Raw genomic sequence first — 26,114 nt, 5'->3', positions numbered from 1 at the left:
CCCCTGCTTCCAGGCCGCTGTAGTAGTGGTATTCAATTTTGCTATGGTTCTGCTAATTTTTCCTGCGATTCTCAGCATGGATTTGTATCGACGTGAGGACCGGAGGTTGGATATTTTCTGCTGTTTTACAAGGTACAATTTCATGAGCTACTGTGGCCTTTATTTGTTGGGTACAGAGTGGTAGGGTTAGAGAACTCTTTCATCTGTCGACTTGGAAGAAAGTATAGTTTACTGGGCTTGTACCGATGTGATGGAGGCAGAGGACAAAGGATGTGATGGACAAAGGATGCTCTGTTGGGGATATCGCATCACTGGGGTTCTCCCCTCCCTGACTAAAGACTCACAGCTCTGGGGTTGTGATCCACAAGCTCGCTATTTCTATTCTGGATCACTTTGGCTGATTATTGGGAGTGTTTCATATCTCTATTGATTCAGGCAGAACAAAGGCTTGAAAACCAGCCATCCAGAAAAAAATGCAGCCTTTGGGGTGTTGTGAGGTTTTGAGGGGAGGGGTTGTGTGTTTTTTAGGAATTGCGCTTTGAAAGGGGCTCATCAGCGTGCAACTTGATTCAGTCACATTCAGAATTGGCCATCCATTTGGCCTCCTTTGACTTACTAGTGTCTATGTCCAGATGGTTAAATCAGGTGGTGTTTACAGAGCTCAGCAGTATGATATGTTTCTTCTAAATTAGAACTATGTAAAATGGATACTGTCAGTCATTGGCAAAAATGAAAGCACTGTATCCCTGTTTCAGTTGTACCATTTCAACATATTTTCCCCTTTTAGCCCCTGCGTCAGCAGAGTGATTCAGGTTGAACCTCAGGCCTACACGGAGACTCATGATAACACCCGCTACAGCCCCCCACCCCCTTACAGCAGCCACAGCTTCACCCATGAAACCCAGATCACCATGCAATCCACAGTGCAGCTCCGCACAGAGTACGACCCCCACACTCACGTGTACTATACCACTGCCGAGCCACGCTCCGAGATCTCCGTGCAGCCCGTCACCATGACCCAGGATACCCTCAGCTGCCAGAGCCCCGAGAGCACCAGCTCCACAAGGGACCTTCTCTCCCAGTTCTCCGACTCCAGCCTCCATTGCCTTGAGCCCCCCTGCACCAAGTGGACACTTTCATCTTTTGCCGAGAAACATTATGCTCCTTTCCTCTTGAAACCAAAAGCCAAGGTAATCTACCAACACAGGATTCTTCCTGTCTTCAAGAAATAACAAAACAGTCTCCTTTAGAATTCATCAGGTTGCTTCTTTGGGTGTGATGTATTCAGGCCTCCTAAAAAGTCAGTCCATTTAGCATGTGGGGCCATTTTAATGAGCTCATCTACAGGAGGGAATCTCTATGTAGCAAATGCTTCTGTGAATTTAGATCAACAATTGTAAACATTTTATTTTTCATGAGCTTGTTTTAAAATGTGATTGCTGGGGCGCCTGGGTGGCTCAGTGGGTTAAGCCGCTGCCTTCCGCTCGGGTCGTGATCTCGGGGTTCTGGGATCGAGTCCCGCGTCGGGCTCTCTGCTCAGCGGGGAGCCTGCTTCCCTCTCTCTCTCTCTCTGCCTGCCTCTCCGTCTACTTGTGATCTCTCTCTGCCAAATAAATAAATAAAATCTTAAAAAAAAATAAAAAATAAAATAAAATGTGATTGCTATAATTACTTATTTTTCTCTCTGGAGAATGACCCCTACATGCTTCATCAGGGCCGTTGTGGGGGTAAAAGTGAGGTCTGTACCAAACAGCTTCCTTTTGTCAAGGGACAGTTGGTCCTGTCCTCTGGGTCTGATCTTGTGCCTCTTACTGTGTTACAGGTCGTGGTGATCTTCCTTTTCCTGGGCTTGCTGGGTGTCAGCCTTTATGGGACTACCCGAGTGCGCGATGGGCTGGACCTTACAGACATTGTGCCTCGGGAAACAAGAGAATATGACTTTATTGCTGCACAATTCAAATACTTTTCTTTCTACAACATGTATATAGTCACCCAGAAAGCAGACTACCCGAATATCCAGCACTTACTTTACGACCTTCACAAGAGTTTCAGCAATGTGAAGTATGTCATGTTGGAAGAAAATAAACAGCTTCCCAAAATGTGGCTGCACTACTTCAGAGACTGGCTCCAAGGTGAGGTGCTGCTAGAGGCTGTGCGCCGTTTGTAAACTTTCACTGTTCAGTCTTTGGTATGTTCAGCTTCCACAAGTTCCCTTTGTTCACTATTAAAGCGTTAGATTATAACGTAACACTGACATGTTTCATTGACTTCTAAGTGTTGCTTAAAATTCTTATATAGACTGTTTCTGGGACAGCCTCCCAAATCTGGCTTTTACCTATAAAATGATGCAAACAATTCAGATGGGGGACTCGGGAACTTCTGTTAAAAGAATTTATGGGTGCACATTAGGAAATGGGAAAGTGTGTTATAAAATGGGGAGCTGGATGCTTCTAGTGCTCTTTTTTTGGATGGTGGTTAGTTTGATGATCAAGTGAAATCAGAGCGTCAGTGGAATTTCTAGACTGACGTATTGACAAATTATGACTTTACTTACACCGGTAAATTTTGCATCTTCTGTGAATATAAATGTAACATTCCATATTTTGACCATCTTTTGACTTGGCATGTGAAATAAACTTATCAGTGCTTAATCACATCTCACAGTATTTCATAATCAAATTCTGCTTTAAAATGCCTTTCTTAACTTGTTACCTTGTCCTTAGAAACGTTTCTAGGAAATAGTAGTCAACTGGAGGAAAAAAAAAAGGCTTAAATTTGCTCCTAACTGCTGACTGAATATGAATGTATTCAGTGATTCCAAGAACATCTGTTCATTTATTCCATGTTGTCACATGCAAAGTGAAGTGGGGAATCAAGGTAATTATCCACACAATTCAGGCAAAAATGCTTTTAGTGAAATACCCAAATAATTATGGCCCCCAACATTTTTTGGCTTAAGTTATCCAAATGATTGTCTTAATTTCCCACTTAATTAGGCTTGTTTAAACACAGATTCGAGTGCCTTTTTTGGTCTTAAGTCAATACACTTGTAGGTAAAGATTAAGCAGCCAATTTCCCTGGGAGTTTGTATGAAATGGTAAACAACTTGAGTCTGACTGAAAATTCTTCAATATAGTTGCTGGCCTTGAGTTCTGTTGCTAGAATTTTGTTCATACACGTATACCAGATTTGACCTCTTCTTTTGATGAAGGCAAAGAGAACTACGTTACGTTAATGTTATTTTTTTAACATGCTCCCGAGATTAATGTGAATTTGTTACAAGTCTTATTTTTTTACAGTAGTTTGGGAGGCTGTGTCTTTCAGATAATGAGTCCAAACAGGACCAGACAGTTGAGAGATTCCCTGCTTTTCATTTTATCCCCATTGGCCAAAGACATGCAAATAGCTTGCCACAAGTGACAAAGAGATCGGCTGCAGGGCCCGTATCTGAGCAAAGGAGGGTTATTGTAGAATTGATTTCAGTGTCTTCAGCCATTCCTTTGGACGCTCAATATGGCATGTTAGGCGGAGCTTGGGAAGAGGGCAGAGGGTATTGTCTTCAGGCAGTGGCGAGGGCTAACCTTTTTATAGTGTATTATAAATTATCCCTATGCTTTCATCCCTTTAAAGACCTAAAGCAGTTGGACTCGAGAACCACACTTTTTTAAAGGTGCAGTTGAATCATGTTCTTTTGATTGCTAAGCAAATAGCACCCACGTAGACCAAGTAAGACCCAATTGTGCTCCCAAGTCAGGGCCCCAGCCAGCCCAAGAACTCTGAGTATGACTCTTACGAGGTGCACCAGAGAGCACTAGACACAGAATGGCCAGATAACAGGATGGTTGGGCTGCCTAGAGGGTTTTCAGGCCTGTCAAGGGGTAGATTGGGTCTTTGAACACTTCCTGCAAGGAATCAGCTGTCCTTGAATTGTTCGAAAACATTTTGTGTGGCTGTTAAGTGTTGGGACGCCTCATTGGTTTTTGGTGGAATTATCACTAAAAACCACATCATGCTATTGGTCTTTATCAACATCCCACTAGTTTGGGGGTCGGGGGTGGTGGTTAACTCATAAAAATAGTGGCAATACCCCAGGTCATCTTGAAACACACATGACAGTAGGGCGAAATTGCAGATAAAAACCACACCGTATCATGAGCCAGTGGTGTTTGTGTTTCACACTGAACTGTCCAGATAAAATTTAAATTAATGTTTCCTTCTTAGGGTCCCCTATCAAAGAGAAATTGACAATTGGAATAAGTAGCTGAGAACTTTGCCCTAGAAAATAACATTTAGCAAAAAATTTACAATGAGAAAAGTTCTAGCTGAAACGTTCACGTTTTGCTGTAAAGTAGGTAAAATGTCACAAATCTCTTCTACAGTGTGCGTGTGTTAGATCATAAAATGTTGGCCAACGGGCAGCGGAGGCAAATCCGTGTCCCTCGTTTTGTGTATAGAATCCCATGTTGTACGTGTACTCTTAGGCCGCCAGTTCAATGTTCCTTGAGCTTTTTGGTAATTAGTCAGAAAATAAAATAATCTGATGAGAAGGATTTCACTCTTCCATAAGGTCAATGACTATTTCTCGTTCGTGTTTGTATTCCCAGTACGGCAAATGGCGCGGGAGCCTGGCGGTGCCAGTGATGAGTTGAGCTGAGCCGCCCACAGGGTTGGCCTCCCCAGATCCAATCTTTCTTCCTTTGGCTCACTCTAGGGTGTCCCCACATTCTTAGTGCATACATATCTTAAAACTACACTCACATTTTTGGAACCCTGTTTACCACTAGACATCATCGGTGCACATGGTAACTTGGCTGACCGTATTCACGTCTTCAGCGGAGAACTTTGAGTACCTCTGTGTGCTCCGGTGATTTAGAGCAACCATGGTTCAAGCCTGCCCTGGAGCCCTGCTGGGTGGCCTTGGTCACGTTGCTTTCTGTGCCTCGGTTTCCTCATCTGTAAAGCGAGAACTGTGAGGCTAACAGGGCTGTCTCATGAGGTAGTTGTAAGAAGGGCGATGAGTGTAAAATGCTGGGACAGCCTCATGCTCGCTGAGCGTGAGTTGCTCCTTAGGATTGACGGGTCAAGAGGGAAAGGGTTAAAGTCCCACACAGGCCATGAAGTGATGAAAATTCTATTAAGGTGGGGAAAACAGACCAGGTCTCTTTTGGAGGAGTGGGGAGGGAGGAGGGGTTGTTTTTCCTCTCCTGTTTATTTTTCAAAAACAAAAAAAAGGTTTTAGGTAATAAAATCACATCTGCTCCGTACAGCTTGTTGTGTGCCTGCCTTGCTGTGAAAAACAGTCTGTGTGAGAGTCGGGAGCACGGCCTGTGCCGGTGGTCCCTCCCGCCCACTGCTCCTCCACGCTTGCCCCAGACACGGCCTTCTTTCAGCACGGAGCCTCGGGGCCTCATCCCCACATTGTTCATGTAAAAACAATGCCCATGGCAATGTGGGCAGGAAGGTTTAAAGAGAGAGACAGGGTCCTGTGCTCCCTCTCCTCCTGCTTCAAACCCCCAGAGCTTAATTATTGTAAGCACTGAGGGGACCAGTACTGGGGGGGGTGTCTTTGAAGTCACTCAAGGCATGTCATGAAATGAACTCTTTTCCCTTCTTACTGGCCATGTCTAACCTCTGCGAATGTAGCCTGTTTCAAAAGATGTGGTTTCCTGAGCTGCTGGGGCTTGGGAGTTCTACTTGGGAGGGAATTGGGGAGGGCGGGGAGCAGGGCCGAGGAAAGGAGGTGGGGGAGTCAGGGGAGAGCGTGTGCACACGGGATCACTCAGCCCCTAAGGCCGGGTCACCAGGGCCCTGTTTTCTCTTCCAGCACGCTTATCTCTTTACAGCTGTAGCCAAACCATCAGGTCTGTAATGATGGTTTTGATTACAGAGGCCAAGCGCAGCTGTGTGTGGTGGGCTGGTGGGCTCGCCCATCCCCCACACCCAGAAAGCCCTTTCCTTCCCCTCCCTGTGCTTGCGGTTTGTCATCTGTTCTCACAGAGCCCCCTTGTATTGGCCTGTGGCTTCCTGTTCTCAATCTGATCCAAATTTACCCCGTGAGGCATTTCCCTGCTCACACAGGCGCTCACAAGATCCCTCCCTCACCCTCCTGCACACCCCCCCTCTGAGGAAGGGTGGCAAAGAGGAACAGTGGAGAGTGAATAGGTGTTGGCTGTGATCTTTACACAACCTGGCAGCCGATCCCACAGCTTGTATTAGCTCCACAAGTCGAACAGATGGAACAAATTGACAGAATCGTGTTCACTCACCCTGGGCTGGAGAAGCAGCTGAGATGCTGTTTGAAGTTGGGAGTTCGAAGGCACGTTTCCCCCTCTGAGTGGATTTCTGGTTGTACTGAAGAACCCACGGCTTTAGCACCTGACGGCGGTGTGAACTGCCTGATGAATCTGTACGGCTTCCTCCTCACCCAGCCCACCGCTCCCCCAAGCTCTCTCCCTTCCTTTCTTTCGGAATAGCCTTGGGGAGAGAAGAGGGGGTTTCTTTTCTGTGTAAAGGTAAAACATGTATATTTGTTTCCTAGAAACAAGTATTCCCTTCTTCCACCTTTGAAGCAGTGATTATTAGCAACCTGAAGTTCATTCATGAAAAATCTAAGGGTGTCACTTGAACTTGAACTATAAAACAAGTAGCACACAGAGTGTTTAAGGTTGATACCGGCTCCTTGTCCTCAGCCCGCCCAGTTATGGCCTGGATCATAACGGTGAAGAATCTTAATACATTGTATACATTTGCCTTTTCTAGGACTTCAGGATGCATTTGACAGTGACTGGGAAACTGGGAAAATCATGCCAAACAATTACAAAAATGGATCAGATGATGCGGTCCTTGCCTACAAACTCCTGGTGCAGACTGGCAGCCGTGATAAACCCATTGACATCAGCCAGGTACTCTCCCTGTCCTCTACACCCTGGAAGCTCCCATGGCGTCATTGAGCAGAGAACACCTGCCCACCCAGCCTGTGCCCTCTGGAGACCCGAGACACCAAGGACTGGGAGAATATTGAGTTGGCTCTGATTTACTTCATCCCATCAGCTTAACTGAGTGCCTCAGTCTGCTCCTCTGTCAAGTGGGGACATGTGGATCACCACGTGGGGCCTTTGTTCCCCGTGAGAACCCTTGAGGCAGGGCAGGCTCTCTCAGATACTAGAAATGCTGGGTTGTACTGTTCGCTTTTGAATTCCAGTACTCATTACCGTGTTGGTGTTAATTCTGTTCAAACTTGGTCATTTGAATGAGCAGAATTTAGGGTGGGTAGATGAGCTAGGAGATCTGAGAGGTTACTAGAAGGATGGGAGGTTCGGTTGCCTTCAATTCCTTGGAGTCCCCCTGGCCCAGCAGGTGGAGAAGGAGGACAGACAGACGGCTCTGTCATGAGTGGGGCAAACAGAAATGCCAGTCCTTGGAACCTGAGTGCCCTTGCCATTCTGCTCACTCCCCTGGGTAATAAGACTCTTTCTTTCGTAATCTCCGACTGCACTTGCATCTTCGCTGTGATGCTCAGATTCCAGCGTATCCCTTTTGATTCCTCAGGCATGTTGGGGAGTGTGTTTGGACCCTTCAGAGTCCAACACTACTACCGGCTCGTAGCTTACTTGCTTCCCCCTCAGGCAGAAAACCATCATGCTAATGATCTTCCCAGCAGCACTGTTTATTGTCTCCCCTTTTTTGTTGGCATTAAAGGTGACAGATTTACAAAGTACATTGTTCAGAGTTATTATGGAGTGTGAAGTTGGTGCTTTATGGCCCCGTGCAGCAGGCTGTCAGGTTTGACAAGGATGTGGGCAGAGGAGCCTGTGGAAGAGATAGCACGGGGATACACGGTGGCCGGGCCGGGTCTTGGGGACCAGGGACACCGTGGAACAAATGGGATTGGGCCCGGCCCCTGGATATCACTTCCTGCGCCTGGGAGGGAGAAGAGCATGCTGCATGCACGGAGGCCATGGGCTGTGCTCTATAATTCCAGAGACGGCTTGAAGACATGCAGTTGTTCCATATCCTGGGGATTAATTGAATCCAGACCCCTGAAATTTCGTTTTGTCACTCGACTCTTTCTTCCTTTACTCTTTCTCTATTAACTGCTGTCACTGGTGTTTCTCATTTTGTTGAGAAGGCCAAAAGCACTGGAGTCAGGCCTGAATCTAAAGTAAACAGGAAAAATATATTTCTGTGGATGAGTGTGCGTGTGCGTGTGTGTGTGTGTGTGTCTCACAGTGTTTGCACCTAAGCAGAGCCCCAAGACCTACTTTAGATAGAGGGAGCATAGTATTCCGTGGCCTGGGATGGGCTGTGCGGAGTGGGACCACCTCTCTCCAAAATCGGGGTACCCAGAGGACCATGGCTGTGCACCAATCCCTTCCACTTTCTGGTGATGGGCATTTTGTGAATACACAGGTCATAGGAGGCTAGTGTTAGCAAAATTTATACAGATGTTGTTTTATTTTTATAGCTCTCCTCCATTTACTGGGTGGCATTTCCTTCAGTGTTAACAGCAGAGGTTAACTGCACACAGACGTGTATGGGGATTCTTGCCAGGTTTTTTTTACCCCCTTCCCCTCCTATAAATATGTTTCTCCAGATTGTTCATTCTCTGCCTTGGCTGCAGACCGTCTTTTAGCATTCAGATTTAATTGGTTCAGTCGATCCCCGGACCATCTGCGGAACTGTGTGTGTGTCACAAACACACCGGTTATGGCATCCTCCGATAAGTGCATTTTGAAAGAAACCAAAGGTGTTCTGACGGGGCTTTCTTGTATGTTCAAAGCGGGGGCATCCTCCGCTGTGCTGCACATGCTGGTGTCGGGCTCTGCTTTCCCTTCCATCTCCAGACAGGACTGTGTTTCCCCGGCCCCATTCTGAAGGACCTTCTTCTTCCCATTTTGCAGTTGACCAAACGGCGCCTGGTGGACGCGGACGGCATCATCAACCCCAGCGCGTTCTACATCTACCTGACCGCTTGGGTCAGCAACGACCCTGTGGCGTACGCCGCCTCCCAGGCCAACATCCGGCCTCACCGTCCCGAGTGGGTGCACGACAAAGCCGACTACATGCCCGAAACCAGACTCAGAAGTGAGTAGCCTCCGTGGGGGCCCGCCACGTGGGGCCTCGCCCTGTTCTCCCCGGCTCGGCCGTGGCCCTCGTCTGCTGACGCTACCCAGGGTTCAAAAGTGTAAACAGAACAATATATTTCTTTGAGTTGAAAACTCTGGGAGACAGATGAGGATGTGTAATGGAATACAACCCGTGCTCTATCACATTGGGAAATGAGAGTCCCTAATCTCCGCTTGTAGCTTTCACCCTAGGACGCCCACCAGGCAGCTCTCTTTCATGCCAGCTGTTCCATGTGAAAGCTGGGGACGCCTCCAGGTCGAGTGTTATTTTACTATTGCACAGTTTTATCGCTGGGGATTATATGTTTATCTTAGCTTTGTCAACTCTGGTGTTGAAGGAATTTCTGGCAAGTTGGGTCATTCCTATAAGCCACCAAGCACCTGTACTCTGTCAAAGCTGTTTAAACCCGAGCAGAATAGCCTGTATACAGCAGCGTCCTCTTCCTTTCCCCTCTCAGCCCTGACTTTGAAAGGTGGTCCAGTATGGATTTAATTTGCATTGATGTTAGAGATATTAGTAGCTTCCACCTTGGAGAGGAGGCCGAGGGAGGACGTGACAAAGAAGACGGGTCCCTTTGCAAACGTGGCCAGAGAGGAAGTGGGTTGTGCTTCTCTGTATCTAAACCCCAGAGCCTTGTGGCAAGCAGCCAAGGCTTGTCTTAATGAAAATTTATAGTTGAGATTATAATAGGGCAAATCATGTTTAGCAAGTCAACTGAATGACCCCAAAGGGTCTGGAACACACAACGGCAGTAACTAAATGCTTGTTGTGTAAGGATTTCTTCCCCTGCTGCTGAAGACTTAGCATTGCATTAAAAAAGAAGCATGCAAGGTTTAAGTGTGTTAGATCACTAAAAGGATAAGAAAGTTAAGCGTTTTTCGCAGGAAAGCATGACTTTTGAGTTATTTTGTTCTGGTAAGTGATTGAGGAAAACAGTTTGAACCTAGTATTTTCCCGTGTGTCAGTCAAACAAAAAATGCTCCCCCGTTGAATTCTTGTTTAGACCCATCACAAAAGTGACTGCTTCTAGAAGATTAAAATCAAAGCTTAAATAAATACACAGGCCCCAGGTTCCTCCCCTCCCCCACCGGAAAAAAAAATCAAATGTTGATCATTGCTTAAAACTCTTTTAAACCAGAGATTAAGATTGTAAAGACCCGAAGGCCGTCCCGGTACAGTCTGTGCTTCTCATTGAAAGAAGCACAGTCAGGGAACTTGGTGGCAGAGTCCCTTCTCTGGTCATCCCAGAGCAGCGGGCTGTGGGTCTGGGAGGGCCGGCCCTGGGGCGTGCGGTGGCTCCCCGGTACCCAGGTCACGCCCCTTCGCCCCCGTCCCGTTGCCTCGAGCCTTCAGCTGTGGCCTCTTCCCGCTGTCTCCCTGTCCAGTCCCAGCAGCAGAGCCCATCGAATACGCTCAGTTCCCTTTCTACCTCAACGGCTTGCGGGACACCTCAGACTTCGTTGAAGCCATTGAAAAGGTCAGAACCATCTGCAACAACTACACGAGCCTGGGGCTCTCCAGCTACCCCAACGGCTACCCCTTCCTCTTCTGGGAGCAGTACATCGGCCTCCGCCACTGGCTCCTGCTGTCCATCAGCGTGGTGCTGGCCTGCACGTTCCTGGTGTGTGCTGTCTTCCTCCTGAACCCCTGGACGGCTGGGATCATTGTGAGTTCATTCACAGGGTTTTTGTGGAAGTCAGATTCCTTTCGGCCTAGCTCTTGCTGCAGCCGGGAAGCTGTGTTTATGTCTGGGCCTCTGGAGGAGGGTATAGATTGCATCACCCTTGCTATATTTATACTGCGGGAGGTGGCAAGGTTCATGGCCAGGTAGAGCCATTAATGGCCTTCATCTTGTGTCCCTTGTCCTACAGCTTTCAACTGTCTGTGTAAAGACAGGGAAGTTTTTAAAACACGTTCTCTATAACCGCTCTGAGCATTTATTAAACACAAACACTCTGAGCATTTATTGAATACAAATGTAACTAATTTTTTTTTTAACCTAAAGGGTCCTTTTGTGACTACATCCCAGACCTAACATAGAGAAGATTCTTCTAGAAAAGGGGTGGGGGAGGTAATTAGAGAAGTTAGGATAGTGGTCTATGGGTAAAATGATTTTTGAGATGGTTTTGTGTGTTGTGCGTGTTTTAAAGCTTGAAGGACGTTGATGAACCAGTATTACTAGCCGAGTTTTTGGCATCCTTTTTCCAAGTATAATACTCCCAGATCTGAAGTAAGTTTCATGTGGAGTCTAATAAAATCATGGCAGTGTTTAAATTCCACGAACTGTGGTATAGCCTTCAAAATGCCACAATTATAAAAACAGAGACCAGGTCTCATTTCTGCACCATACGTCTGTGCAGCAGGTATGTTAAAAGGTAAATGTTTAGTCTGTAGGGGTTTTCATGGTACTTAAGTCACTGATGTCGTCCATCTTTCATTAGGTTCTTAAAAGAAAGCAAAGGGAACTGTTTCTGGACTCGTCCTTCCCTGACACCGCTGTCCACTGCCCCACCCCTGATCCGGAAAGCTCATTCACTCCTTCTCTTCCATCTGTGGGAAGTTTACTGTTTCATTTGTGTTTTCTTCCCTTTGGTCCAAGAAACTCCATAAGCTACCTTGCAGATTTTCTTTCCATCTCTGCGCAAATGTTTACAAGGCCAACGGAAGGCAAACAGGACTTTTCCTTGGGTTGAGCTGTCTGCTCTGTCCACCCGTCTTGCTCCTCACTTCTTCAAAGTGAAGGCGCCTGTAACCTGACCCGTGTCAGCTGACCAGAAGTCCCCTTTCTCCCTCCGCATCCTCTCTTAACCCGTGCGCTCTCCAAACAAAAGCAGAGCTGCCTTTACGTCAAAGAAAGAACTTTTTATTCACCCGTCCTATCTGCTTTCTTTAGGATGGAGGCAGGCAACCAAAAATTCTGCAAGTTTCAATTCTGTTGTAAATTCAAGGACAGTTTCTGATGATTACTATCAAAACAGAAGGAAATACCTTGGTTTAAAGTATATTAAATTTGTACCTAGGGACCAGTCCGTGTTTGTGTAATTCTTAGATGACTCAAAGGGAATAGTTGTGAATTTTTTTTTTTTTATTGTACTTTTTGCTTTCTAGAACAGATATATTGGAAAAACAGCTTGCAGTAGTAATACTAAGCTTTGCCTTTCTGTACTCCTTAAACAGGCTGCTGGCCCAAAGCAGCTATCCCCAAATTGTCCTGAAGTCTCTCTTCTCAGCAGCGACATGGTGAATTAGAAAGTAAAGACAGGTGCCCAGAGTGAAAGCTAGTCAGCGTGTTCATTATATTTGGGTCCCAGGTGTTTTCTCTACTCTTGATCTGGAGGGACCCCCCTCCCCTGCTGTCAGCACTTGGAGTGTTTGTGCCCATCCACTCATCCCCTGCATCTTCCTAAAGGTGACAGTCCTGGCTCTGATGACGGTCGAGCTCTTTGGCATGATGGGCCTCATTGGGATCAAGCTGAGCGCCGTGCCCGTGGTCATCCTGATCGCTTCCGTTGGCATTGGAGTGGAGTTCACCGTCCACGTTGCTCTGGTATGGGAGACCTCTTCATCGATAACTTGATGGAAAGGCAACATCTGTTCCTTTAGCTCTGGTAATCTCCAGGTCAGGGACTTTTTGTTTTTCTCCAACACCAAGGAACACACGTACTACTACTACGGGCCTTAGTGAGGAGGCTTCCCTCTTGGGGTCAGCGGGGGACCAGGAATGATGGTGCTTATTTGGTGACCTTAGTGTCATGACAGGTCTGTCAGTTGTCAACCTTGTTCCTAAGTTAGATAGATGAACATGTGTGAGCACACAAATGCGCATGCAGTTTGTAAAAGTACAATTCTACAGCAGAGATCAAGTGAGACCACACTCACAGGCATGGTGGGGCCCGCCAGCAGCCAAGGACAGAGCCCGGAGCCAGTGGGACAGAGGAACTGGTTCTTCCTGCTAAGCCCACCCAGCTCCTTCAATCTCCCTGCCTCCAAATTCATGAGAGAAGAAAAAGAGGACCATGGTGGCTCTCAGCGGAATGTTCCACCCTCTTCTCTGTGTCCAGTCCTGTGCGCAGTTTGTTGGAGGAAGTTAAACATCAGGAGGAGTCTTTAAACCCAGAGACAAGCCCATCGTGTACATTTATCAGGAATTTATTCCAAAACCTCCTAGCCGTATGTGACTTACATTCTGTCCACACTCGTGCTTATAACCTCAGTCTTTGGGGTTATTATTAGGCACTCAATAAACATTTATTGACTGAAGAAATAACTGATGTTTGGAATGCCCTAGGTAGAAACCTAGCACTGAGCCTGGGCCAAATTACTATTAGCCTTGCCTTTTGGGTTACTAGCGTTGATTTTCCTGGGGCTTAGCACACGGCATATGCATGTCTGCACATGCGTGGATTTACACATAGGCTCTGTCTTGTGCCTTCCTGGTTTCTCCGCGAGGAGTCTTTCAGGAGCCTTCTTAAGCAGTTTAGAGACTGTAAACTTCTGGGTTCCAGAAGGAATGTTTTGTTGAGGTTGTCCCATTTTCAACAAAAAGCTGATAATATAGAATCAAAATTCTCTAAATTTTGAACCTGTCCAAATTCTTTTCCTCCATTGAGCCAGGAGGAGGGAGAGGGGATTTTTTAAAAGGAAGAGCCCACCAGCCTACAGCTTAGAACATAATTAATTCTTAATATCATTTCTTCAAAAAGGAGCAAACTTGACATAAGAGTTAAGAATCCACCCGGTCATTTTATTCTGATGCGAAGGAAAACCACTTTTTGGGGGGATAGCTAGCATGGCAAACAAGAACATTCTAGAACAGGTTTTTACAGTGGAAATGAGAAGTGTAACCTGTGGTGGCACCGTGGGCCTTACACGTGCGGTGACATGAATGTAAATGCACACACCAGTGCTGGCTAAGCAATTAAGGAATGCTTCCGCCACTCGTGCAAGGTTTAATTCCAAGAATTTAAGGAAGCTCAAGAGGCAGCTTGGCTTCGTGAGCAGTCACCCCTGCTAAATGCTTGTGGCCCACACCTTCCTCATGGGACCATCACATGCGGGATGTGCTGTTCTTACCCGGCCTCTGTGTGAAGGTCTATTGGAAGCAGGCAGGTACTGCTCTTTCAAGCTTTATAAAATGATGGAATAAGGTTGGTGAAGAACTCTCTTCAAGGAATCAGTGGGTTCCTGTCAGCTCACTATTCCCACAGTATAAGTTGGGTGTGAGATGATAAAACCCTACTTAGCTCTTACAGCCTCATGGCCCAAGTATGGCACAAAGTAACATGGTTCCAGACTGTCTTGTTGCTTTCCTCCCAAGACAAAAAGGCAATTCTGTTGACCTGATACCCTTCCCCACCCTGGGAAAGCATGTGCATTTTTTAGAGAAAATGTACTTTAGAGAAAGGTACGGAAACTCATAGCACATTTTTGTATGCTTTTCTTTCTTTATCTGTTCAAGAGAACAACCTAGTGTTCTTCCAGAAGCAACACAAGCAATAGGAGTGCGCCCGATGTGTGATAGGCCTTGTTTTTCAGGAGCTATGGTCTGCAGAGAAAGCATATCCCTTTCAGGCAGACAAAGGACTTGTGCCAGCTCCTGTCAGGGCCCCCCCTGAGGGCAAGGCAGAGTATGACAGGAACTGACTCCCATCAAAATGGTCACCCCGTCAAGCCAACAGTCCAATACGCTGGGGCTTACTCTGTAATGTTGCCATTGGCATCGGTAGTATTCATCACCTAGCAGGGCTTTGGGAAGTGAAGGAGGGGGTGATATGACCACACGGAGTTAGAACAGGCGCGATGTGAATTTCGAGTCCTGTATTTTTTCTTGTGAGACTTCCGTGGTGCTTAGAGGTACAACAGACCCATTAGCTTGAACCCTGCATCAGCCTGTGCACCCAGTTGCACGCGCCCCTCAACTAAGCCCACTTGGAAGAAAGATCTTGACCTCCCACAAAGTCAGGAAGGGTGCTATCCTCTTCACACCGTGGGCCTCCCATGCAGAAGCCGTGGGATTGCATGGGTTGGGGAAGAAACCCCCAGGGAGCAACAGTGAAAAGAAGGGGACATTTTGCTCTTGTTTGTATAGTTTGGGTTTGGTTTTTAACTTAAAGTAAATATGCTTGCTGTCTTTTTTGGTGGTGGTTCAAGATTTATATCAATGCCAAACATGACACAGTATCACGAGCAGGCCCCTTTAGCATAAGCCCAGATTTAGTACTTGAGCACCCCAGGTTAAATATTCCAGGAGCTAGAAAGGAAGGTGTGAGAAGGTCTGCACAGACCGAGTAAGACAGCTCATAGCGTGTTGGACAGAGCTGCCCATGGACCGCACTCAGTCCAGGAACCTGCTCATCCCGCCTCTTCTCCTTGCACAGGCCTTTCTAACGGCCATTGGTGATAAGAACCGCAGGGCTGTGCTCGCCCTAGAGCACATGTTCGCACCCGTCCTGGATGGCGCTGTTTCCACTCTGCTGGGAGTGCTGATGCTTGCAGGATCGGAGTTCGATTTCATTGTCAGGTAAGCAGGAGGGGAAACGGTTCTTAATTTCCAAGAATCCCTATCATCTTTACGATCTCTGTTGCATATTCCTTTCTGTGTCCTGTGGATAGCAGCACATCCTCATTATGACTCTACTCTTCTCCCCCAGATGTATTGAGGTGTAACTGACAAGTAAAAATTATATATTTCTTAAGGTATACAACACGATGTTTTGCCCTGTGAATACACTGTGAAACGATCACCGTAGTCCGTGACTCCTCTTCTGCTGAGTTTCCTAACTCAGAGATCTGCGGGGAGGTAGAAGGACAAGCTCTCTTCTAGAGCTGTCTTAGGGAACATCTTGGGGAGGAGAGATGGACAGTGTGACAAGCAGCAGAGTTCCACAGCGTGAAGCCAGGGGACCGCCCAGTACCCCCCAGTTCTGACCTTGGTTCCCTTCCACTGACTGAGTTTGACCTTCACTTTTCTTTCAAAATGATAGAAAAGAAAATTTACAAGTACCTAAAATTATCACCTACATTTTCTTCTTCTAAGAAGCAAAGGTAGCACACCCAGACTTCACATTGAAGTTCTAAGTAAGATCTAGGGAGCGCTAAATGTGTAACTTCGGTGTCAAATGTCAGAAATCCAGACTTAGTTTGGATCCTTCTTTTTGGATCCCCAGGCAAGCAGTTTCTGGGGGCTTTATGAAGAGAATGAGTTCGTGACGTAGAAAAGGAGAACAAATTTGCCTTCTGCAGGGAAAGACCCTTCTCTGCTCCCAACAGCCCCCATGGTTTTGGGAAATAGCTGCTCCTGGGTGGAATGCTGCTGCTGCTCCGTGGACAGGCAAGGCCAGAACCATCCATAGGAAGACAGTCCAGGATTAGAACCGTGCTAAAGTAGAACTGAACATGAGACGTGACTGTCTGGGTTGGGACGCTTCAGGAATCTGGAGGGAGAATCTAAACAGGCTTTCTCGCTCTGTGGGCCTGTGATAGGTCTCGCGTTTTCAAGTGAAAAGAAGAGGGTTTTGAGTTTCAGTCCAAGTTCCCTTGTTGCAGAAGCCAGATCAGGATCCCGTGGGTCTGTGGCCTACCCCACTGGGCAGTTGGGCAGCAGAGACTAAGCCTTCCCCGAAGGAGGCCCAGCGTTCCCTGGGTGTAGTCAGTGCGTGCCAATGGAGAGGTGGGCCCATGATCACAGTGCGGACCCGAACTCCTCAGACCACAACGAGCTTATGATTGACCCGAGGCTCTGCAGACGCAGCCTGGATTTCGCTGGGGGCAGGGAGGCCGTGGAGCCGAGTTTGCATTTCCAGCCAGCTCCCAGGTGATACCCATGCTGCTGGTCTTCTCGGCACAACACTGTTAATCAGCTCACAAGCCAATTAGTACATTCTTGTTTGCCAATACCAGGTAGATGTATGCCTAAATTAGATCAAGCTTTTGGCCAGAGTTTTATTTTCAGCTCTTAACTTGACTTTGGCTTTTCCTTTATTTCCTTAGCTTACCCATATTCGGGCATTAATTGATGTTTCTTTATGGCACAAAACCCCAGTGTCAAGGAGAGTCTCTTTTGCGTGACTTCTCCCTGGACACAATGTACCAAGCACCTCATAAGCGCCATTATACACAGCAGCGAGTAACGTGGACCTTATCCCCCTCCATGTGGCTTACAGTCTGCAGTGGGGAGAGGGAGTTCACAGGCATCTCAGAAGCATGAGAAGCTCTGGGCGGGATGGGATCTCAGAGGATCACACTCAGCCTTGTGGGGATGCCCAGTGAGCCACAGAGGGGATCTTTGCCAGAATCCCAGCAACTAGCTGGGCACCAGGATGGAGGGCAGAGTCCTGGCTCTCATCTAACCCCTGGCTCCCTGTTCTCTCCCAGAGATATCAGGGTTCTTGTTCCAAGCACTTTAAAAGGGCTTCCCATTTTCTAGAACTGGATGGATTAACCTGATAAAGCCCTCACTGAGGTCAACTGCATGAGCAGACATTGTATACGCTAAGCCGTCAGAAATCTAATTGGTCTGTTTATGCTACAGTTAGATGGATGGGATGCAAATGTTGTAATGCTGCCGCTGACCTATGCTTCAGCCTGAAGTTCCAGCAGTTTACATTAGAGCAAGACATTGGCGGCTTGCTTTTTACTAATGCAGCTCAGAAGTTTCTAGTGTTTACAATAGCTGCGAGGTATTTGTATTTTTATAGGGATTCTCACTCCTTTCATCTAATGTCGAAACATATAGAGTCATGGCGAAGTTGGGTGCCTGTTCTGTTTTATGATCAAGAGGACCATTAACCAATAGATATCTTGCCCTCCCTCTTCCCGGCACATCCTGAGCTCTCCCCCACCACAGCCTCCTTCCAGCAGAGCTGCCCTAGACACTCTTAGTTCCAGAAAACGTACACTAGCGTGGAGCCCGCTCCCTCCAGCTGGGCGCAGCCTCGGCCAGCAGCTCTCCCGAGCTGACAGGTTTACCTTGGTATTCATGAAGGATCCCAGACCTTAGCCCTCAATGGTGGGAAAGCAGGGCCACTTGCGCACTCTCCTCTTCTTCATGGTGCTGAGGCCTTTATGTTTGAATTGGCTGACGCAAAACAAGAGTATTCAGAGATGCTAAATTGTTCAACAAAAGATTGGCCCACAGAGCAGCCCCCTCATTGTGGGCCGCCCTCCCCCGCAAATGCCCCAGCAACCACAGAATGGGCAGTGCTTTCTTTTGCAGAAAGCTGGTTCTTGTGTTCTAAAAAGGTTGCAATCGGAGCCATTTGGTAAAACTGGAACTCACAGAATTCTCGGCAGAAAGTTGTGATTAATGAAAGCCCAGGGAAAGCCTTACCTGATACGCTGGAGACTTAATTAGAGATTCTGCTCTAAGATGCAGCAGCATTTCACAGTGGATTAGCTGCCTGCAGAAGTGGGCTGCTTTTCCTCCTGAGCTAAATTGTTTAAATTCTACACCCTTCACTTCATTTGTTTGCTTCTGCTGGGTTTTCACGGACGGGGCCCCTCTGCATTGTGTTTGTGCTTCCAATCTGCTCAGCCATTCAGCTCACATTCCATATTTTTGTGTTTGTGTAACACATTCATAAATAACATTACATGCCAGGAGATTTCAGCAAATTAACAAACTAATTTTTCTCTCGTCCCTTCACAAACTAACACTTTGGGTTGTGGAATGTAGTCCTTGAGAGTCACAAGGTAAAAAAAAAAAAAAAAAGAAAGCAAAAAAGGAAAAAACCTAATCTCATGCTGAATTTGAACCACAGTTTTGTAACGGCCTTTGCAACCGTGTGGGCTTCGTTAATTTTGTGTTTTGATGTGCTACGTAATATTTGGGCATGTGAAGCCTGGCTTCATTTACTTTTGCCACAGTGAATGTTCCTGTTTCCCTTTTATCTTCAAGGTATTTCTTTGCTGTCCTGGCAATCCTAACAATCCTGGGTGTTCTCAACGGGCTGGTTTTGCTCCCAGTCCTTCTGTCCTTCTTTGGACCGTACCCCGAGGTCAGTAATCATACCAGGCTATAACGTACACCCCTAAGGCCACCTGAAAGCTGTTTGTCCCAGGGTCCCTGTGAATTTAGATATTTAGGTATCTCAGCATTACTATGTGCTTTTTCAGTAAACATTTCCATGACTATGGCTTTTTTCTCTTCAACGTAATAGTTGGGGGGATGTCGTACTTGTTTTGTTTGTGTCTTAAACCAAGTGATTGGCGGTCTGCGTCTTGTAGTTCTGTATCCATGAAGCAGTTAACACCCAAGATGAATATCTGGGCTTGAAAATAAGTAAAAAGGGCACAGCCTGCCTTTTCCAAAGCGTAAGAGCAGAGGCTGGATCTTGGGCCCCAGCTGTCGAGGGGCAGAGTGGGGGAGGTGAGCACAGGGCTGTGGGAGAGGCCGGGCCATAGGGGGACGGGTACAGAGACCACTGAGCCGTACAGTGCTTTGCACTCTGAGTGTGACCAGCAGTAAATGGATGATAACACTTCTGATATGGAATCTCCTTAAACAGGTGTCTCCAGCCAACGGGCTGAACCGACTGCCCACCCCTTCCCCCGAGCCGCCCCCCAGCGTGGTCCGCTTTGCTGTGCCCCCCGGTCATGCAAACAATGGGTCTGATTCCTCTGACTCGGAGTACAGTTCTCAGACAACAGTGTCGGGCATCAGCGAAGAGCTTCGGCACTACGAGGCCCAGCAGGGCACCGGAGGCCCTGCCCACCAAGTGATCGTGGAAGCCACAGAAAACCCTGTCTTTGCCCGCTCCACTGTAAGTCACCCTGACAGGGTGGGGGTGGGGGTAGCCCCTATCTCCTGTGAACAGCAAATCCCAGACAGATAGGATTTTAAAATAGAGATTATGTAGAATCATATGAAATTGCCTATATTTGCCTCTGAAACTATAAAAACGTTAGTTCCGTGTGTTTGGGTGTCCTATGGATTACAAAGGGCGGGGGCCAGTATCCCCAGCTCTGAGCAGCGTTGGCATGTATCTTACTCGGGCGTAGCACACTTGGAGCTTGAGGCCCAGAGGGAAGGCCTGCCTTCCTGCTGCTGCTTTTTTTTTTTGTTTTTTTTTAAGCTGCACGTCATTTTAGAATAATACTTTTTTTAAAAACATAGTGGTATTTTTATTGCCAACAGTGATTTTTTTTTTCCCCTCCCACTTCTGTTACCTTTAAATGCCCCAGTACAAAATTATTTCAATTGTTGATGTCTAAGACTTTACTAGAAGTGGGAAGCTTAGCCTTTAGGAAAGCCATGAGCAGCCCAGGAGCCCCTTCTGAAAGACTCCAAGAGCCCCGGCCATGTCCTGCACTTTCTCTGCTCCCCAGGAAGTGCTCAGCCCCCCTCAGGCCTAGAGCATAGTACACAAAACCCAAGGAAGGTTCTAAGACTCGTGTTGCTCCAACTGAGGGCTTCCTGCTGTCCCTCCAGGAAATGGGTATTCCAGTCCCAGGCCAGAGCAGCCCTCGAATGAAAGAGAGAGAGGCCAACCAAATAACCTAAATTTTCCTCCTCTTACCCCCCGTGACGATGCCTGCTGAGCTGCAGTGTGAATCTGGTTTTGTTCAGCAGGAGCCTAAAAATAGGTACAAGCTGAACGACTTTGAAGTTGGTCACGGTCCTTTTGATTGATGTGGCCACTGTGTTGCTCCACGCTTTGTATAGAGACCCAGAAACCAGATTCCTAACAACCAGACAGAGCAGCGCTGCCCCATAGAACTTTCCGCGATGATGGAAATGCTCCCTCTGTGCTCGCCTGTATAGTAGCCACTGATCACATGTGGCTGTTCAGCCCTTGAAATGTGGCTGGTACAACGAAGGAACCGCATTTGGAATTGGTGTTCAGTTAAGGGCAAAGAGCCCTGTGTTCCTAGTGGCTGCCGTAGTCAACGGTGTAGGCATAGACATCCTGCCAGCATGCAGCATTGGGGTGAGCTAGAGCCAGATGCTTAGCAGTTTTCCAAGAGGAGGAGCTTGGGATTGGACCTACAGCGCAGGGTGGGGATTCTGTGACCACAACCCTGCATTTAGGGGCCACAGCCATGTGTGCCCAGCCAGCTGCGCTAGAGAAAGCCTAGACCTAGGCTCCAAATAAGGCCCTCCTCTGCCACGTTGGGGAGGTTCTAAAAGAACAAGTTTTTCTTTTGTGGGTAGAAGGCCCCGCTGGCTCCCCGGGGGCCTCTCCCAGCCATTTGTGGGGTTGACTGAGCACTTGGTGAAGAGCTGTGTGTGGGTGGCCGGCGGGAGCCCGAGCCAAGGAGGGAAGGCGGGGCGCAGTGAGGGGTGACGCCCCGCCCGGGGCTGGCGTCCTGCCTGTTTTAACCTGTCCTCACCCTCCGCAGGTGGTCCATCCTGAAGCGAGACATCACCCACCCTCAAACCCTCGCCAGCAACCCCCCCTGGACACAGAGTCTTTGCCTCCTGGACGACCAGGCCAGCAGCCCCGGAGGGAACCCCCCAGAGAAGGCCTGCGGCCACCCCCCTACAGACCGCGCAGAGACGCTTTCGAAATTTCTACTGATGGGCATCCTGGCCCTAGTAATAGGGACCGTGCGGGCCCCCGGGGAGCCCGTTCGAACAACCCTCGGCACCCAGCGTTCACTGCCATGGGCAGCTCGGCACCCAGCTACTGCCAGCCCATCACCACTGTGACGGCCTCGGCGTCCGTGACTGTGGCCGTGCACCCCCCGCCTGCCCCTGGGCCCGGCTCCACGTGGAACACCCGAGGGGGACTGTGCCCGGGCTACGGGGACTACCCCGAGACTGAGTACGGGCTATTTGAGGACCCCCACGTGCCTTTTAATGTCCGGTGCGAGAGGAGGGATTCCAAGGTGGAAGTCATAGAGCTGCAGGACGTGGAATGTGAGGAGAGGCCCCGGGGCAGCAGCTCCAACTGAGGTATGTGCGGGGTGGGAGGGTGTTGGCCCACGAGTCGCTGCCCCTCCGCAGCAGTGGGGGGACATTCGGGGGGCGGGGACCGAGAGCAGAGCTCCTTGGGGCTTCTCAGGCCACCCCCTCCAGGATCCCCTGGGCATTGGTGTGGCCCAAACCAAACACCGGTGACCCCTGATCTCTACCACATCCAAGCTCTGTCATCCTTGGGGAACCGGTCCAGTCCCAAACTGGATCCCTCCCTTGCTGTGGCCTTATTGAGAATTACTGCAAGTTCATGGGGATGCTAGCTGGCTTCCACCTGTCTTTCGATCTCCCTAAAGCCCCGTGACAGGTGTGATTGATACACGGCTCGGTGAACCCTAACCCTAACCCTCACATCGGGGAAGGTCTCGTGACCCACCCCGAGGAGCCCCTCCTGCGCTCACCCAGCACCCCCATCCTGATTTCTAGTACCATTGACCAGTTTCCTTGATTTGGTGCTAAGTACAAACTCATACACCCGTGGCTTCGTTTGACTTATTTTTTTTTTCTTTTAAAGGGTGAGTAAAATCTGAAGCAGAGGCCAAAGATTGGAAGCCCCCCACTCCCCCAATCCCCTCTACCCCCGAACTGCTTGAAGAGAACCGCTTAGAGTCCCACAGGCGTGCGCTCCGGGAGAGCAGTTCCGCGTTACTGTAACCGATTGTATTATTTTGTGAAATAGTTCTATAAATATTTAAGAGGTGTACACATATGTAATATACGAAGGAACGGATGTACAGTAGTGCGATCTGGGCTCTCTCCACCCCCGCCCCCAGAGTGGGTGGTGGGGAGGCTGCCGCGGGGCCCCTCCCGATTTGTGCATGGGTCTCTGTGCCACAAACAAGCCTAACTTAGTCTTAAATTTCAGCATATGTTGCTGCTGCTTAAATATTGTATAATTTACCTGTATAATTCTATGCAAATATTGCTTATGTAATAGGATTATTTTGTAAAGGTTTCTGTTTAAAATATTTTAAATTTGCATATCACAACCCTGTGGTAGTATGAAATGTTACTGTTAACTTTCAAACACGCTATGCGTGATAATTTTGTTGTTTAATGAGCAGATATGAAGAAGGTACGCTGACCCCGGTGGCTTCTCCAGGTGTAGTGGGATGTGGTTTCGTTTGGCTGTGTGTATGTGTGTGTGTGTGTGTGTGTGTGTGTGTGTGTGAGAACATGTGTGTGGATTCCCAATGTACTGTACTGTGATTTTATTTTTTTTTCTCTTTTTGTTTCTTTTCACTGTCTTGTAACCCTCAGTGGGCTCTGCCCTAGTTGAGCTGGAAGAGTCAGGATGTCTTTATTGCTTGGTGCTGGTGGAAAGCTAGCCCTGAATGTCGCCTTACCCTTTCGCCGGACTCCCTTCAGGCCCAGGGCTCTCTTGCGATCATTGGCTGCTATCCAGACTCTCCCAATTCATGCCTCAGAGGAGACGGGCTCCGTTGCATGGATCGTTGTGGTGGACGGTGGAACCTCAGGGTTTAGAGCTAACATCCGCTCATCTTCATTGGTATTAAAGCGTTATTATAGAACACGCTCAGTGGTATGCCTCAGCTGGGCCATGAACATATACTCTAGACTATGCAGCCTTCGTTGTACCTCTCGTGACACACACACGTGCACACACACATACACATACACGCACCCTCAAAAACATAAGGGCAGATTGGAAATCTTTCAGAGACCATGACCCTGCTATGAGTAGAAAAACCTGTTGATTCTGGTTTTTTACCACAGTCAACCCAGAGGTGATGTTTTGAGTCCCTACAATTTAAACTCCCCCTTCTTCCTAAATTGCACAGTTGGCTGGGACTTTCTGGGTCTGTTTGTATCTTCTTGAAAAATAAATAGTGAGCCTCCAGTGTGGTGATGTGGAGTCAGAAGTTCTGCAGGGTAGGAGCTTCCGAAGGATCCTTCTCAGTGTGTGAATATTCCCATTATGGGCCCACGTGCCCTCAACAGACCGTGTCCCTCCTCTCAGCCTCATTAGTGTTCCCTCGACGGGATGTTGATCCAAGAGCAGGGAGATGTTCATTCAATACCCCACTGAAGAACGTGTCTGGAGGCAGGTCTCTCAACCAGGTGTGATTTTTAAAGATTTGCTTCTGTCTTGCTTCTGTCGTCTTGCTCTGAGGTGTGTGTCAGGGAGATGGTCAGTACCCAGACTTGGCTCTGTGGGAGCACGCAAGTGGCAGCTCCCACAGTGCCCTCCTGTTCACCACAGAAAAACTCAGTCAGGAGGCAATGGGCTCCCGGTAGTACCCAGCAGCATAGTGACCTCAGACCCAAAACCTTGCCACAAAACTGTAAGATATTCATTGGAAGCCCCCTGTGGCCACCAGGTGTGTGTGTTCACGTGCCAGGGTCCCGGGGGGCCTGCATCTACTGTCCAGTGACTCCGTCAGCCACACTGTCTGTCCACCTAATACCCAGCTCTGCTCAGAAAACTTATGTCCTGCGTTCAAGAGAGAGATGGTGCAGAATTCTGAGGTCTGCTTCTCTCTGGCTCGTGGCATGCCCTCCTTGCTCCTTTCCTGAGCCCAGCTTGTGTGGTGCATGAGAGCTCACACGGCTCTGCTTTCTGCACAGTGTAGAACTTTCTCCCACAGTCACTTTGGCAAAGGGAGAACCCGGGGGCGGGCAGGCGGCCAGAATTTATCTCTCTCTCTATCTCTCTCTCTTTTTAAAAATAGTTTTATTTTGTCTGTCTTGTTTGTTTATTTGGATGTTTTAATTTTTTTTAAATCTTTGCTGATATTTATAATTTTGTATCATAAGAATGTTTTCCTACAGTATTTGTCATGCCAGTTTATAACAAAAAAATGCAGGGATTTTATTTCTATTGGAAACACTATTACAGCTATGTTTTACTTTTGAACAGAATTTTTATTTGTATAGAGTGCTTACTAATGTTAAATAGTTCAGAGTATATAACATTTTCATTAAAGACTCATGGTAGGTGTTAGTGTAAGGAGTTTAAAGGAAATAAATATTCAAACTGGGTCTCATTGTCTGCCAGTTTTGGCAGAAATGGGTTTGTGTCATTTCAATTACAAAGATAAAAGTATGCCATATAATTTATTTATATGAAAATTTATTTTTGTAGTGTACATAGTAGTCATCAAGTCTTTGACAGAAGTATATTTTTAAAGAATTTATATGTGATGAATCCATAATGTCTGGAACTTTGCTGAGACATGAGTGGGGCACACTTTTCATTGTAAGTACAGCAAGGAAAAGAAAATGTTTAACAGTGTTAAGAGAGTGAGAGATCGAGTAAATATTCATGCAATTGTGAAATGTGTATTAGTTACCATTTGTGACCTAGTGTGGTTCTCATTTTAAACCTTGGAAGGCAAAAATGTACAAACTCTCTAAATATTAATGTTCAAACACTGATAGAAATTCTAACATGAATAAAAAATAATATAACTTGTTGGTTATGTCTTCGTTCATAGAATTTGTTTTTTGAAGATTTTATTTGTTATTTGAAAGTGAGAGTGTGTGTGTGTCTATGTACACGTGCAAGCAGGGGGAGGAGCAGAGGGAGAGGGAAAAGCAGACTCCACACTGAGTGTGGAGCCCAATTGTGGTGCTCAACCCCAGGACCCTGAGATCATGAATTGAGCGGAAAGCAAGAGTTGGACCCTTCACTGAGCCACCCAGGCACCCCTAGTCATAGAATGTTTTTTTTTTTTTTTAAAGATAGATTTATTTATTTATTTATTTATTTGACAGACAGAGATCACAAGTAGACGGAGAGGCAGACAGAGAGAGAGAGAGAGGGAAGCAGGCTCCCTGCTGAGCAGAGAGCCCGATGCGGGCCTCGATCCCAGGAACCTGAGATCATGACCTGAGCCGAAGGCAGCGGCTTAACCCACTGAGCCACCCAGGCGCCCATAGAATGTTTTTTTAATTCTATTAACAGAATGTTTTACAAAGGCGGTTCGCATGTCAGGCCACCAAAAACGTTATTGTTTTGTTTTAGGAAACTTGCTAAAGAATGCTTTCTTGTTCTCCCTCACAGAAGCATTCTTAATATAAGAAGAACTCTAGGTTTTTATTTTCTGAC

General features: G+C 47.5%; 1 protein-coding gene across 3 annotated transcripts in view; it reads left to right on the top strand.

The window, feature by feature from the left end:
• Positions 1–25,485, top strand: part of PTCH1 (patched 1) — a 63,229-nt gene extending 37,744 nt beyond the window's left edge. For 2 of the 3 annotated variants that reach the window (XM_047699180.1, XM_047699182.1), the window contains 12 exons: positions 14–132; positions 788–1,190; positions 1,823–2,132; positions 6,760–6,902; positions 8,901–9,084; positions 10,512–10,792; positions 12,536–12,673; positions 15,504–15,646; positions 19,022–19,121; positions 19,632–19,886; positions 21,466–22,021; positions 22,557–25,485. In XM_047699180.1, coding sequence (XP_047555136.1) covers positions 14–132; positions 788–1,190; positions 1,823–2,132; positions 6,760–6,902; positions 8,901–9,084; positions 10,512–10,792; positions 12,536–12,673; positions 15,504–15,646; positions 19,022–19,121; positions 19,632–19,886; positions 21,466–22,020 — 2,631 coding nt within the window. In that variant the 3' untranslated portion in view covers position 22,021; positions 22,557–25,485. The remainder of the gene's footprint in view (positions 1–13; positions 133–787; positions 1,191–1,822; positions 2,133–6,759; positions 6,903–8,900; positions 9,085–10,511; positions 10,793–12,535; positions 12,674–15,503; positions 15,647–19,021; positions 19,122–19,631; positions 19,887–21,465; positions 22,022–22,556) is intronic. The other variant, XM_047699181.1, reaches the window with a different exon arrangement.
• Positions 25,486–26,114: the final 629 nt, after the last annotated feature.

This window comes from Lutra lutra, chromosome 13, assembly GCF_902655055.1.
Source record: "Lutra lutra chromosome 13, mLutLut1.2, whole genome shotgun sequence".
Classification (NCBI taxonomy): Eukaryota; Metazoa; Chordata; class Mammalia; order Carnivora; family Mustelidae; genus Lutra; species Lutra lutra.
This window is presented reverse-complemented; position numbering and strand designations above follow the sequence as displayed.